Source organism: Ornithorhynchus anatinus, chromosome 5 (assembly GCF_004115215.2).
Source record: "Ornithorhynchus anatinus isolate Pmale09 chromosome 5, mOrnAna1.pri.v4, whole genome shotgun sequence".
Taxonomy (NCBI): domain Eukaryota; kingdom Metazoa; phylum Chordata; class Mammalia; order Monotremata; family Ornithorhynchidae; genus Ornithorhynchus; species Ornithorhynchus anatinus.
In genome coordinates this window covers 84755642-84771553 of record NC_041732.1, presented here as the reverse complement: position 1 = coordinate 84771553, position 15912 = coordinate 84755642, and the positions used below count along the sequence as shown (strand labels likewise).

The 15912-nt window shown below is 43.9% G+C and overlaps 1 protein-coding gene across 3 annotated transcripts in view; it reads right to left on the bottom strand.

Annotated features, from left to right (window-relative positions):
- The window catches only part of RTTN (rotatin), a 189942-nt gene that overhangs the window by 19160 nt on the left and 154870 nt on the right, over positions 1-15912 (bottom strand). For 2 of the 3 annotated variants that reach the window (XM_029065713.2, XM_029065717.2), the window contains 3 exons: positions 10989-11094; positions 6211-6308; positions 3693-3770 (listed from right to left, as the gene is read on the bottom strand). In XM_029065713.2, the coding sequence (XP_028921546.1) occupies positions 3693-3770; positions 6211-6308; positions 10989-11094 (282 nt within the window). Of the gene's footprint in view, positions 1-3692; positions 3771-6210; positions 6309-6609; positions 6755-10988; positions 11095-15912 lie in introns of those variants that run through there. The other variant, XM_029065715.2, reaches the window with a different exon arrangement.

The window sequence follows — 15912 nt, the reverse complement described above, 5'->3', positions numbered from 1 at the left end:
TTGTTTTTTTAAATGGAAACAGTTAAATAATTACTATGTGACAGGCTCTGTACTAAGCGCTGGAGTAGATACCAGCTAATCAGGTTAGACAGTCCATGTCCCACATGGGGCTCACAGTCTTAATCCACATTTTATTTATTCATTCATTCAATCGTATTTATTGAACGCTTACTGTGTGAAGACGACTGTATTAAGCGCTTGGAATGTAGAATTAAGCAGTAGGTAGAGACAATCCCTGCCCAACAATGGGCTCACAATCTAAAAGGGGGAGACAGACAGCAAAATGAAACAAGTAGTCAGACATCAGTATCATCAAAACAGATAAATAGAATCATAGATATTTACACATCATTTTACAGATGAGGTAACTAACTGAGGCAAAGAGAAGTGAATTGACTTACCCAAGGTCACACAGCAGACAAGTGGTGGGTCTGGGATTAGACTGAAGTTTTTCTGACTTTCAGGCCTATGCTCTATTCACTAGGTCATGCTCCTCCTTTCTCTTTGACCTTTCCTTCTCAGTCCCTTTAGGGAAGTACTCCTCTGCCTCCCCCACACTAACAAAAAGAGTCCCTCAAGGCTCAGTTCCATGTATCCTTCTATTCTCCATCTACACCTACTCAGTTGGAGAACTCACTTGTTCCCATGATTCAACTTCCAGGTTAGAAAATGATTCTCAAATCTACATATCCAGCCCCACCCTCTCTCCTTCTCTGCAGTCTCACATTTCCTCCTGCCTTCAGAACATTTCTACTTGGATGTCTCAGTGACACCTCAAACTTAACATGTCCGAAACAGAACTCATCTTCCCACCCAAATCCTGTTCTCCCTTTGACTCTTCCATTATTATCGACATCACCACCTGTATCACAAACCCATAACTTTGGCATTATCCTCAATTCATCCTCTCATTCAACCCACACAGTCTATCCGTTACTAAATTATGTTAGTTCTGTCTTCACAACATAGCTAAAATCTGCCCTGTCCTCTCCATCCAAAGTGCTACTACGCTGATCCAAGCACTTACCATAACCTATCTTGACTACTGCATCAGCCTCCTTGCTGTCCTCCCTGCCTCCTATCCCTCCCTATTCGAATCTTTACTTAACTCTGCTTCCTGGATTATTTTTCTTAATAAAAATAATAATAATAAATCCTCAGTCCACATTTTCCCACTCCTCAAGAACCACCACCACCACTCAAACAGAAAAACCTTATCATTTGCTTTAAAGCTCTCAATCACCTCACCTTCTTGTCTTACCTTGCTCTATTCCTAGTACATCACAGCCCACTCACTTTGCTCCACTAATGCCAACCTACTCACTGTACCTTGATCTCACCTATCTCACCATTCATTCATTCAATCGTATTTACTGAGCACTTACTGTGTGCAGAGCACTGTACTAAGCGGTTGGATAGTACTGACCCCTTGCCCACATGCAGCATGGTGTAGTGAACAGAGCCCAGTCCTGGGAGTCAGAAGGTCATGGGTTCTAATCCTGGCTCCACCCCTTGTCTGCTGTGTGACCTTGGTCAAGTCATTTCACTTCTCTGGGTCTCAGTTCCCTCATCTGGAAAATGGGGATTAAGACCGAGTGCCCCATGGGGGACAGGGACCGTGTCCAATCTGATCTGCTTGTATCCACCCCAGAGCTAGATACAGCGCCTGGCACATAGTTAAGCACTTAGCTAATATTAAGCACTTAGCTAATACCATAAGAATAATAATAATTATTATTATTATTATTGTTGTTACCATCATCATCCTTTCTCTGGCCTGGAACTCCTTCCCCCTTCAAATACAATAGACCACCTCTCTTCCCACCTTCAAAGACTTATTAAAATCACATCTCCTCCAAGAGGCCTTCCCTGACTAAGCTCTCATTTCCCCTACTCCCTCCCCCTTCTACATAGCTCTCGCTTGGACTTGTACCCTTTAAGAACTTGATATTCACCCCATCCTCAGCCCCACAGCACTTATGTACATGTCTATAATTTATTTTAGTGACTGCAGACTCTAAGCTCCTTGTGGGCAGGAAACTTGTCTACCAACTCTGTTTTACTGTACTCTCTGAAGGGCTTAGATCAGTGCAGTGAGCACAGTACATGCTCGAAAAATACCGTTGATTGATTGCCACTCATGCCCAGAGATGTGTGTCATTATCAAGAATCATTTTTCAGCTGAAGAATCAAGCCACAAGGCAAACGTCACTCAACCGTACACTAGTGGCCAGAAATAGATCCTGCATCACTGAAAGTGCTCAAAAGCGCTAGGACTATAGCCGGTATTCTCAATCAATGTTATTTGAATATTTACTGGGTGTAGAGCACTGTACCAAGCACTTGGGAGAGTACAAATAACGGAGTTGGTAGACACATCCTCTGCTCACCAGGAGATTACAGACTAGAGGGAGAGACAGACATTAAGATAAACAATGGCTACGTACATAAGTGCTGTGGGGATGAGGGTGGGATGATGGATATCAAGTGCTTAAAGGGTACAGACCAAAGGTCATAGGTGACACAGATAGGAGAAGGTGTAAGGAGTAAGAGTTTGCTTAAATCCCAAACCGGCCTTGTAGGATCCCAGTGGCTTTCCAGGGAGCACAACAACTATCTGAGTTACTGAGTGTTTTAACCAAGGCCCCAGAGTCAGTCACAGAGTCAAGTCTAGAACAAGAATCACTCCAGGCTGGATTTTGTTCCCAAAGACTAAGCTGGCTTTCACTGCTCTTTTAAACATTCCACTATGGTACATACAATACCAAGTTGTATAAAACCTCCCCTCTAGGGCAGAGGTGGGTCGAGTACATCCACGTATACTTTTCCTTCGAATTTGGAGAAGACATCGCTGACAGTGAAGTTCACCTCTAAGTGCACCTGTGGCCAAAAAGACCAGTGCAGGACCACAGTCCCAGCCACAGTGTGCACACACAAAGATTGTAAACTCACTGTGAGGAGGGGATGCATGCTTATTGTTACACTGTACTCTCCCAAGTGCTTAGTACAGTGCTCTGCATATAGTAAGCACTCAATAAATACGATGGAATGAATGAAAGACCATTCCTACTTGCTTTGCCATGTCAAATACGTGCAGTGCCTGGCACTGTTTTCTCTGTTGCCTCTCTGGATCTTGTTTTGTAATGAGCTCTTGCTCGGAGAGAGCCGCTCTCTTCTTGATCACAGTGCATGCGCGCTAGACCTGGCCCACCAACTGATTCGCTCCAACCTACAGGCTCCCTTCACGGCCCCGAGCCCGCCCACAGAAATAGGTCCGGCAATCTCCCCTCCCCACGCTGTTCCGGCCCCCACGGTGGTCAGCGGTTCTGGGATCGGCTCCCATATGCATCAGGCTCAGAACTAGTTAGGAGCCAGTGTGGGTGGAAGTTCAAGCTATTTCCCCCTCTAAACCACAAAATCCCTTAAACCCCCTGCCCTGGTCTTGAGTGTGAAAGCCGGGACCGTTTCCTAAACGGAAGAATCCTTTGACTGGACGAGGCACAACCATTTCTCGACCAATGGTAGGATGGTCACTGGAAAGCCCTAGGAGCTGTCATTTGAGAAGTTGTCCATTTTCACCCTCAAACTCCCCCTCTTATCAATTGAAGTGTGTGGAAGCGGCCTGGCCTCCAGAACCCCTCCACACTCCAGACCCCGGACCAACCCCTGCGAGGTCTGGCAGTGGCACTCACTTTGGACGCTTCATTCTTATACAGGCAGTTTCTTAGAAGATGCATGGCTGTCTTCAGTTCTTTGAAGAAGCCCTCATCCTGTTGGGAGTAGGAAGAGGTTTCAGATTGTGCCTCAGAAGGGAGAACTCCCCTTTTCCCAGCAGCATGCTCCTTTCTCCTTCTGATGCTACCCTAATGGGCGTCCCTGCCACCAGCCTGCCCACCATCACTCCCCGGTGCTGACAAGCTAACGATCTCTGAAAGATGACCATGTCTCCGCCAGCTCGTCCGCCACCAAAAACCCTATTTCTGTTCTACGAAGCGGAGAGGAATTGAGACGTTTAATAGGAGCCATGTTTCATCTCAATAAAGTGCTGCGAGGACTGTCTGGCTTTCAATCACATCAGGTCCTGGCTGACATTCTCAATGATGAAGCGGAGGTTCACTCCCAAAGAGGCAGACGAAAAAGTAAGGGTAAAGAAGAGAACGGCAAACATATACTTTTCTCTCTGACAAGCTCCTGATTTCATTTCCAACTACATAAAATGGTCTACCTTGAGATAAATATACTGCACCCCGAAAATGTTAAGTGAAAGTGAACCAAACAAGTTCATCGCATAAGCGGTTTCAGTACTGTGACATGAATTTCCCTTTCCTCCCCTCTATGTGCAGTTATCTACTTTCTAATACATTCTCTGAGAAAAGGACTTCAGTCTGCTCTACATCAGATGTTCTGTACATCCCCACCCCATTCTCCCTCCCTTCTGCATCACCTCTGCATTATTTTGTGATATTTGTTAAGAGCTTACTTTGTGCCAAGCACTGTTCTAAGTGCTGGGGTAGATACAAGCTAATCAGACTAGATACAATCCAAATTCCACATTTGGCTCACAGTCCAGTAGGAAGGAGAACAGGTATTGAATCCCCATTTTTTGCAGCTGATGAGACTGAGGTACAGAGAAGTGAAGTGACTTGCCCGAGGCAAGTGGCGGAGCTGGGATTCGAACCCAGGTCCTCCAGCTCTCAGGCCTGTGCTTTTTGCACTAGGCCATCCTGCTTCCTTAAAGCACTCGGATATCCCACCCCAATCCCACCGCTTCCTCGACCTGCCATTTTAATACCTGCCAAACCTGCTAAACTGAAAGCTCCTCGAGAGCAGATGTCACATCTGTCTACTTTATTGAGCCCTTCCAAACAATTAGTACAGTGCTCTGTACATAGTAAGTGTTCAATAAACACCATTGATTGATCGACTGATGTGCAATCTGGCACATGGGTGTCAACTGAAAAATGTTTACCAACCCATTTCCTGTTGTTGGGCAAGGATTGTCTCTGTTGCCAAAAAGTGAACATTCCAAGCACTTAGTACAGTGCTCTGCATACAGTAAGCGCTCAATAAATATGATTGAATGAATGAATTTGAAACCTAAAGAATATACCTGCCTACATGCAGAAAATTAAGGTAAAGGTTCTCTTAACTCTTGGGTTTTCAGTTATCCTATGATGTGGGGATTGTGTTCTTGAAAATCCCTAAAGAAAACTTCACATTTTAGCACTCAGGTGCATTCTATCCAAACCTAACTTGCATTGTTGGAAGAATGCTCCCTAAATAGAGCACAGCCCTGGGAGTCAAAAGGAACTGTGTTCTTATCCTTGCTCTGCCAGTTTTCTGCTATGTGACCTTGGCCAAGTCACTTCACTTCTCTGGGCCTCAGTTACCTCATCTGTAAAATGAGGATTAAGACCGACAGCCCTATGTGGGATAAGGACTGAACCCAACCCAACTTGCTTGCCTCCATCCCAGTGCTTAGTACTGAGCCTGGCATGTAATAAGTGCTTAACAAATGTCATTATTATTATCATTATTAATAATAACAATAAAACCACACTTTCAATCCAAAACATGCTGTAAAAAACACAAGCTGTAGGAGAACGGACCATACTGTGAATTCATGACCATTTTGAAAATCAATTCAGAGACAGTTCAAATGAGATCTAATATGTTTCTACATAATGTGTTGTTAACCATATAACTGCATCCTTTATTGACAGTTGAACAGGAATCTGTTTGACTTTTGATTTTTGTCTAGCTCATTTAAGATAATAGGTTTCAAATTTTTGAAAAGCTATTCCCTATGAGGCAGTTTGTTAAAACTTTCATTTTAATTCGAAGCTCCTCAGGATCAGGAATCATGACTGTTTCTCTAATTCTGTTCGGTGCCTAGGAGAGCAGTCTGCACAAATATATCATACAGGCAACATATGACATACGTATTATGTTGTACAGGCTTCTTGAGGGCAGGGATCATGTGTTTTAATACTATTATTTTACTCTCCCAAACGATCATTACAGTGCACGGCACAGATTAGGCATTCAATAAATTCTATTGATTGATCGAGCTGTTCAAGTGACCTTTGACTAGATAAGCAAAGCCTAACGTCTAACTAGACCATTTATATAAAAGAAAATTGAAGAGTTAATGGAACGTGCTCAGTAAACTCATTTCTTTTATGCCAATCTTGTAGACTGTGGAGTTACCTTTTTTTTCTGTGCTGTTTTCATAGGCCTCAGGGAATCTAAGTTCAGTTGTGCGTGAACCCGCTTCATCTGCTCTATGCAGCTGTCTATGAGGTCGGCTGAAAGACAAAACCCTTACGATTTCAAGTCACAATTCATACAGACACATGTAAAAATGACAAATTAAAAAAAGGTAAGATGACACTTTAAATTTCTGGGAAGCTCTTCTTTTTCAGATATTCCTAAGTAACCTCCCGTTAAGAGCCCTTTTAGACGTTTAACTGCTCAACTGTCAACTAAAAATTATACTCTCAATACAAATGAATGCAACTCACAAGATAAGCAGACTATTTTAGACTTGTTCATGAGATACGTTTTGGAACTGAATTTCTAAAAAAACCCAAAAAATCAAACCTCATAAATGGAGTCTCTTTGTCTATTCTGTTTATGATACAGAGAGAAATAGGGCTGAGATATTTTAAGAAATCTTCTCAAAACTGAAGCCTGACATCTGGTAGTTCAAGGAAGGAACTTTATAAAACTTGATTTGGATGCTCAATTTTCTCTGAAAGAAATCCAAAGGGAAGGAACAGAATTTGTAATTAGGTCTTTCGGTTAATCAATCAATAATATTTATTGAGTGCTCACACTATACAGAGAAATGCATTGAGCACTTGAGAAAGTACGATAGAGTTAGTAGACATGGTCCCTGCCCTCAAGGAGCTTAAAATTGATCAATTCTAGAAAAGTGAGCAAGTAAATTGATTTGAGGAAACAGACAGCTTTAGAAGGAAAGTTGTAATAGCAAAACAAGATGCAGATTCATTTGATCCTGCAAGGGAACCTAAGTATATTTAAAAATTTTAAACATTCCCTCTACACTGTAAGCTCCTTCTGGACTGTAAGCTCCTTAGTGGCAGGAAACATGTCTACCAACTTTCCCAAGACCTTAAAACAGTGTTCTGCAACACACAGTAAGCACTCAATAAGTACCAATGATTGATAGATTATTAAAAAATACAAATCATAATGAAGCTTGCTCAGAAACAGGTAAATGCTAAATTGGAGGGGAATATCAGGGAACGGTTTGTCAGAAAAGTAACCGGTCAGTGACACTGTCTCAGAAAGTAAAGGAAGGTGGGATTTTCCACTGGGATATTTGAAATGCACCCATATGGCATACTGCTGGACGAATTCTGTTCTGCCATATCTTGTCCCTCTAAATCTGTAAGCATGCTGTGGGCAGGGAACATGGCTATCAAGTCTGTTGTATTATACTCACCCAAGAGCAGTACAGTACTCTGTATATAGAAGAAGTGTGGTCTAGTGGAGAGAGCATGGGCCTGGAAGTCAGAAGGACCTGGGTTCTAATCCAGTCCCTGCCACTTGTCTGTTGTGTAACCTTGCGTCGTCACTTAATTTCTCTATGCCTCAGTTTCCTCATCTCTAAAATGGGGATTAAGACAGAGCCCCATTTGAGACTTGGATTGTGTACAACCTGATTAGCACTTAGTACAGTGCCTGGCACATAATAGGTGCTTAATGAGCAACGTAAAAATAAATAAAAAAGGTTATGTCCCGCAGTGAAGGAAAAGCTGGGAAGGGAATCAACTGTCTTAAAGTACAGTTATTCCTGTCAAAGGGGGGCTGCTTAGGGCACAGTCTGAATAGACCCAGTGAAAGAACAGGTGAACATAGGGAAATATCATGGATAGGAATTGGCCAGAACACAATGTGACTGGGAAGGAAGGCTTGCAAGCGGAAATGCATTGCATTTTGTTCAGGTACTCTGTATTCCATCATTTGCACTGAGGAAGGCAACTACTGGTAAGTGATTTAAAAAATTTCACTATTATCTTACATTGGCTATAAATGTTGAACTTCAAGCATTTACAAATTACTTGCAGTTCCCTGCAAAATGCCACTGAACAAAAGAAATGCCTTTGATACAGAAACACAAAAAAAACTCCTTCAATTAGTTTTACAGGCAGAAGTCAGGCAGCTACTAACCCCTCTCCGGTACTATTTCGTTTGGTTTCGAATCAACTCCTCCCTACCCGATTGGATTATTTTTGAACCACCTTCTTTCTACCACCTTGTTTTTGTAGGAGCAGTGATTGACATTCCATTTCTTTGCAAAGTGGGCCTTTTCGAGAACCAGCCTATTGCGTTTTGCAATAATAGCTGAACTTGAAGGGTCACGATGAAGAAATAATGGCCTGTTGTTCTCCATCTCTGATGAGATAATAATAATAACTGTGGTATTTGTTAAGCGCTTACTGTGTGCCAGGCACTGTGCTAAGTGCTGGGGTGGATGAAACGGGAAGAAAGGGTCTTTATACTTCCACAGAAGAGAAAGAGGAAAAGTATTATCTGAAAACTACCAAATATACAAGGAAAACCACTGGACAATGAGAATTGTTAGACAAAAAGAGGAACTGAGAGTATCGCTCTTGATCGTGATCCCTGGTGATCTTCAAGAGAAAGGCAGGCGGCTTTCATCTCAGACAGGTTAGGGAAACTGCTTGAAGGAAGGATTTATTTTCCTTTCAGCTCTAAGATTCTATCATTCATTTGGTCCTAGTGGAACACCATTTTTAAACCCTGAGCTAGGCACCAACTCACAATTCACAGCTCTGATCTTTGATTTTTTGCTGTTTTTCAATGTGAAACACTACTTCTCCAGATTTCTGCGATAACCTTCCTATCAAATCATTAGTATATTTATTCAGGAGCTACTCTGTGCGGAGCTACTCTGGACCTACTCTATCAGGAGAGGAGCTTCATTTGAGTTAGAAGACACTATCCCTACCCCCAAGAAGCTTACAATATATTCATTTATTCATCCAATCATATTTACTGAGTGCTCATTGTGTGCAGATCACTGTACTAAGCACTTGGAAAGTACAATTCGGCAACAAATAGAGACAATCCCTACCCAACAACGGGCTCAATGGCCTTAGGTCTGTGACAATACTATTTCCACCCACAAAGCTTTGCTCAAAACCCCACGAGTTCCCCGCAAAAACCCATTCTCACAACTAGTTCTCTCCCACTCGGTCGAAATTACATTAGTTCGGTCAGAAATGCATTCTTCACTCCAAGCTATTGGATGGTCTCCTAAAATTGTAGGATCATAGCCTCTTACTCCAACTTCACTGATTCACTATTTGTAAATTCACTATTTGCCCACTCACACCATTATGGCAGAATGTAACCCTAACAAAGCTCAAAAGGGAAACTAGAACATCATAGAGGACTAGTGCTATTTGATACTTTCATGCACCATTAAAATGGTGTTTGTTCCAAATAGTAACTGTGTTCTGCAATATAGTAGGGTTCAGTCGCAAAATGCAGTCAGTCAATCATATTTATTGAGCACTTACTGTGTGCAGAGCACTGTACTAAGCATTTGGGAGAGTTCAATATAACAATATAACAGACACATTCCTTGCCCACAGTGAGCTTATAGTCTAGAGGGGGAGAGAGACATGAATATAAAGAAATAAAATCACAGATATGTACATAAGTCCTGTGGGCCTGGGAAGGGGTGATGAATAAAGGGAGCAAGTCAGGGTGATGCAAAAGGGAGGGCTTAGTCAGGGAAGGCCTCTTGAAGGAGATGTGCCTTCAATAAGGCTTTGAAGTGGTACAGAGTAATTGTCTACTGGACATTCATTCATTCAATAGCATTTATTGAGCGCTTACTATGCGCAGAGCACTCTACTAAGCGCTTGGAAAGTACATTTCAGCAACAGATAGAGACAATCCCTGCCCAATGAGGGGTTTACAGTCTAATCAGGGGAGACAGACGGACAAAAAAAAGACAACATAATCACGATAAATAGAATCAAGGGGATGTACACCTCATTAACAAAATAAATAGGGTAATAAAAATACATACAAATGAGCACAGTGCTGAGGGGAGGGGAAGGGAGGGGGAGGAGCAGAGGGAAAGGGGGCTTAGCTGAGGGGAGGTGAAGGGGGAAGGGGGAGGGAGCAGAGGGCGGAGGGGGAGCAGAGAGGGAGCAGAGGGAGCAGAGGGAGAAGGGGAAGCTCTGTCTGGGAAGGCCTCTTGGAGGAGGTGAGCTCTCAATAGGGCTTTGAAGAGGGGAAGAGAGTTAGTTTGGTGGAGAGGAGGAGGGAGGGCATTCTTCCAGGACAGCGGTAGGACGTGGGCCAGAGGTCGAATGGGGGAAGGTGAGGAGGTGAGCGGCAGAGGAGTGGAGCATGCGGGGTAGGCAGTAGAAAGAGAGAAGGGAGGTGAGGTAGGAGGGGATGAGGAGATGGAGAGCCTTGAAGCCCACATGAAGACAGAGGGCGTTTCCAGGCGAGAAGTCAGCTGTGAGATAGACGAGATTGAAGTACAGTGAGAATGTTGGCATTAGAGGATTAAAGTGCTCAGGCTGGGTTGTAGTAGGAAGTAGCAAGGAGAGGTAGGAGGGGTCCAGATGAATGAGTGCTTTAAAGCTGATGGTAAGGAGTTTCTGTTTGATATGGAGGTGGATAGGCAACCACTGGAGGTTCATGAGGACGGGGAAACATGTCCTGAACGTTTTGTAGAAAAATGATCTGGGAGGGAGAGTGAAGTAAGAACAGGAGTGGAGAGAAACAGGAGGAAGGATATCAGTAAGGAGGCTGATACAGTAATCTAGGTGAAATGCTACTCTGGGGCTTAATCAGGAAGCTGATTAAACTTAGATACAGATATCAGTGCTATAGGTGGAACCTGGAATCCCTTTAGTGGTAACCAACCAGCTGATTTTCAGTTCAGTTGGCATAGCTGGAAACTCACTCACCTTTCACAGCGTAGTTCTGGGCTCGTTTACTGACAGCCAGCAGAGAGAGCAGAGCACTTGCAGACACTCTTTTCAGTGCATCCTTGGAGGATTTGCCTCCATAGTTCTGTGAAAAATATAGCATTCCCCGGATTATACAAAAATTATGTACCCAGTAGAGACAGTCATGTTAGAGGTAGTCCTGTTGAAAGACTTATGGGAACTTCAACTCTCAGCTCTTCTCATTAACGGGGGCTCTGTAGACTTAGGTACAGATCGATAATCGATTTTAATGTCTGTCTCCCCTCTAGATTGTAAGCTACCGGTGGACAGGAGCGCAACTATTAACTCTGCTGTATTGTGTTTTGTCGAGCATTTAGTCTGATGCTCTGCATCCGGGAGGCGTTCTATAATCCATTAATCAAAGATTGATTGATTGAGCAACAGAGTCCCCAGTGGGATGCTGAGTCCTGGGAGTTGCACTGCCTGTTTGGGACCCAAACCTATCATGCTACAGGGAGATTGGACAGATTCATCCAATTGATCAATCAATCAGTGATATTTATTGAGCACTTACTGTGGGCAGAGCATTGTACTAAGCACCTGGGACAGTACTGACATTAAATTAAATGACTGGTATTATTATTATTGTGATGTTTGTTAAGCACTCAATATGCTGCATCAAGCACTGGTCTAAGTGTTGGAGTAGACAGATGCGAGTTAATCAGGTTGGACATAGTCCCTGTACATATGGGACTCACAGTCTAAGTAGGATAATAACAATAATAATAATAATGTTGGTATTTGTTAAGCGCTTACTATGTGCAGAGCACTGTTCTAAGCGCTGGGGTAAACACAGGGGAATCAGGTTGTCCCACGTGGGGCTCACAGTCTTAATCCCCATTTTACAGATGAGGGAACTGAGGCACAGAAAAGTTAAGTGACTTGCCCACAGTCACACAGCTGACAAGTGGCAGAGCTAGGATTCGAACTCATGAGCCCTGACTCCAAAGCCCGTGCTCTTTCCACTGCGCCACGCTGCTCCAGGAGCATAGGAGACAGGACAGGTATCAAATCCCCATTTTGCAGCTGGGGAAACTGAGGTATAGAAGTTAAATGACTTGTTTAAGTTCACTAGGCAGGCAATTGGCAGAGCCGGGATTAGAAATCAGGTCATCTGACTACTAGGCCCAGGTTGTGGGCCTGAGGGTAGGGTGAATATCAAGTCTTTAATGGATATATATCCTTTTGCAAGGGTAACACAGAAAAGAATGGAAGTAGATCCTCCAGTCCTCTGCACCCCTTGCCATGATGCCTTATTGAATCTTTATGTTTATTGCCATCATTCTATTATTCTTGTCCCTCTACGTTTCCTAATGTGTCTGTCACCAACCTTCTCTCCCAATCATTATCCTTAGATTGGTTGTGGGCATGGGATGTGTCTGTTTATTGTTGTATTGTACTCTCCCCAGCACTTAGTACAGTGCTCTGTACACAGTAAGCACTTAAGAAATATGACTGACTGAATCCCTTACAGGCCAGTGACAATGTCTAATTCTCTCGTGCATTTTTTCCCAGTGTTTACTACAGTTCTTTGCACAGTAGACACTTAATAAATATTACTACTTCTACGATCACCAAGTCAACATACTTATTAGAGTAGGTAGGAATTAATGCTATTTAATGACCTCACCTGGAGAGAGTTGGGAATGACAAAGCTCTAGGATCAAGAGAAGGAGGAGCAGAGATCTCCCAGAGCCCAGCCAAGGGAAAGGCTCCAGCAGGGACAGATGCACCTTAGAGACAAAGGTTTGGCTGAACAGCTGGAGGCTAACAGAGTGCTGCCGATTCCTCGATAACAGTGTGTCCATTTGGAAGAGGGTTAATAATAATAATAATAATAATGTTGGTATTTGTTAGGCGCTTACTATGTGCAGAGCACTGTTCTAAGCGCTGGGGTAGACACAGGGGAATCAGGTTGTCCCACGTGGGGCTCACAGTCTTAATCCCCATTTTGCAGATTAGGTAACTGAGGCACAGAGAAGTTAAGTGACTCGCCCACAGTCACACAGCTGACAAGTGGCAGAGCCGGGATTCGAACCCATGACCTCTGACTCCAAAGCCCGTGCTCTTTCCACTGAGCCACGCTGCTTCTGTTCACCTGAGCTCAGACAGGATCCACCCAAGGAGAAAGGGAGAGTCTTCAGAAGTAGACTGGCTAACTCAATGAGGAAGCATTAAACCGGATTTGATGAGGATGGATCTCCTAAGTCTATGGGGAAGGACATTTTCCATCCATATGGGAGGACGCCTGAATTCTAAAATGGGCTTGGTGGTCCTGTTGACAAGGCACAAGGGAAAAAGCAGAAACGACAAACCGGTTACGGAACATATATAATCTGGCATGAGTAAAATAGAACTGGAGACCACAGTTTCAAAGGAATTGGACTTACAGAGTGAAAGTGGGAAGGAAAATGATCTAACGATCATCCTAAACTCCCTGGATACAGTGACTCTTTCAGGGCTGCAAACACTGTTCTATTACAACCCAGCTAGCACGCTTTGCTACTCTAATGCCAACATTCTCAGAGTACCTTGATCTCGTCTATCTCACTGCCATCATCTCACCCACATCCTGCCTCTGGCTAGGAAGGCCCTCCCACTTCATATCTAACAGATAACTACTCTCCCCACCTTCAAAGGCTATTGAAGACACAGCTCCTCCAAGAAGCCTTCCCCAACTAAGCCCTAATTACCTCTTCTGCCAATCCCTTCTGAGGCACCCTTGCACTTGAATTTGCACCCTTTATTCACCCCTCCCTCAGCCTCTCATCACTTATGTATATATCCCTAATGTACTGGTTTATATTAATGTTTTTCTCCCATCTAGAATATGACCTGTTTGAGGGCAGGGAATGTGTCTACCAACTCCTTATTATTGTACTCTCTAATGCTCCGTACACAGTAACCTCTTAATAAATACGATTGATTGATTGAAATCCCAGCCACCTGTCAAAGGGAGGCTCTGTCCGCCTGAGCCCCCATTGGCCCTCAGGTCCCATCCCACACGGCGGCACGACAACCCCCACAATGCATCGGATAAGTTTTGGCTCAGGATCTAGTGGTGCTGGGCGACTGGGTCGACATCAACCTCACCTTCGACATCATCGACGTGTTATTTGAGAGGCTAATGCATTTAGGACACGGTGTTAAGCTCTTAGCAATATCTGACAGAAGTAGAAGAGAAATGCAGAACACCTCTCAGCATTTTGAGCACGGGGTGCAGTGAAGGTGAAGGGAATGTCCTACAGCTCAGCAAACCCATTCACTCACTCTGGGCCGGTCCTGTAGAGGCTGCTGCTTGGCTGGTCTCGACCGCAGCGACTCAGGAGGAGACGGCGCAGCGGTGGAGGGTGAATGCCTCTTACCTTTCCAATCAATCAATCAATCAATCAATCAATCGTATTTACTGAGTGCTTAGTGTGTGCAGGGCATTGTACTAGGCATAATACATAATGAAGAGTTCAGCATAATAATATAACAGACATATTCCCTGCCCACAATGAGTTTACAGTCTGTGCTGTGGGGCTGGGGGTGGTGGTGGTGATGAATAAAGGGAACAAGTCAAGGTGACGCAGAAGGGAGTGGGAAAAGAGGAATGAGCGCTCGATCAGCTTGTTCCCTCAGATGTCACCTTGCTGATCTCCTACTATAACCCAGCCTGCACACTTGGCTCCTCTAATGCCAACCTACTCAATGTACCTCGATCTCATCTATTGCACCGCTGGCCTCTCACCCACGTATTGCCTCTAGCCTGCAACGCCCTCCCTTTTCATATCTGACCCCACCTTCAAAGCCTTATTGAAGGCACATCTCCTCCAAGAGGCCTTCCCTGATTAAACCCTCATTTCCTCTTTTCTACTCCTTTCGTGTTGCCTGACTTGCTCCCTTTATTCACCAACCCCTCTCTCCAAGGGTCTCTCACTAGCCCTTTCCTTCTCTGCCTCCTCCTATTTTTCTTCCTCTCTGTATCCTTCTCTCCCTTTCCCCTCTTTTTTCCCACCCCATCAAAGCCCTGGCACCCTGCTTGCTCAACCTCCCACCCTTAGTTCATCCCATGTTCAATAAAAGGATGGCATTCTTGATGGGGGTGATAAACCCACTCACTGCCATGGAGCTGGGCCTTGGAAAGAATACACAGGTCACATTTTTGAAAAGCTTACAATCAAACCAAAGAGAGGGACAATAAATTGTAAAGGTATAGATGGGCCTAATAAAATAAAAATAAGCAAAAACAAATCAACAGCTATACTCTGGTGCAGAGAATGGCTGATGGCATGCCCATGGAGATGAAAATTAGTCAGGGATTATCTCTGGGGAAAGGAATTGTACAAGTTTTGTCACATGGAGGCAAATTCCTATTACAGAAAGCAAAGACCTAAACTAAGGCAGATGTCCTAGCGTTAGTTGTGGATCCAAAGGTGAATGGATTCTTTGGTGGGAGCGATCAGAAGAAAACACTTAGAGACAAAGAAAATGGAGAAAAGGAATCAGCAATATAAAGAAAATTAATTTTAGGGAGTCCCATTTTAACAGAACTGGAGCACATTCAGAAAGGATCTGAAGGATGGAAAGCTGGAAAGGGAAAGAGGTACAAGAAGCTGGCGGTTCTTCAAAGAGCCAGCTCTGCGGTCCGGAAAACAAACCCCGCCAGTTCACGACAAGGTAAAAGACACCAACTTGGCCAACCTGACAACTCTGGAGGGCCTGAAGGATCAATGGGAAAGCCACAAAAGGGGAAATTAGACTAGGTTAGCAAGGAAGGTAGGAAGAAAGAGCATGATTATGTAGAGACAAGATTTGAAAAGCCAACACTGGAAAGGAAAGGTAATTAGCATAAGACATAAAAGGTAATTAAAAAGCGAAGCCTGGAAAGGAAATGTAA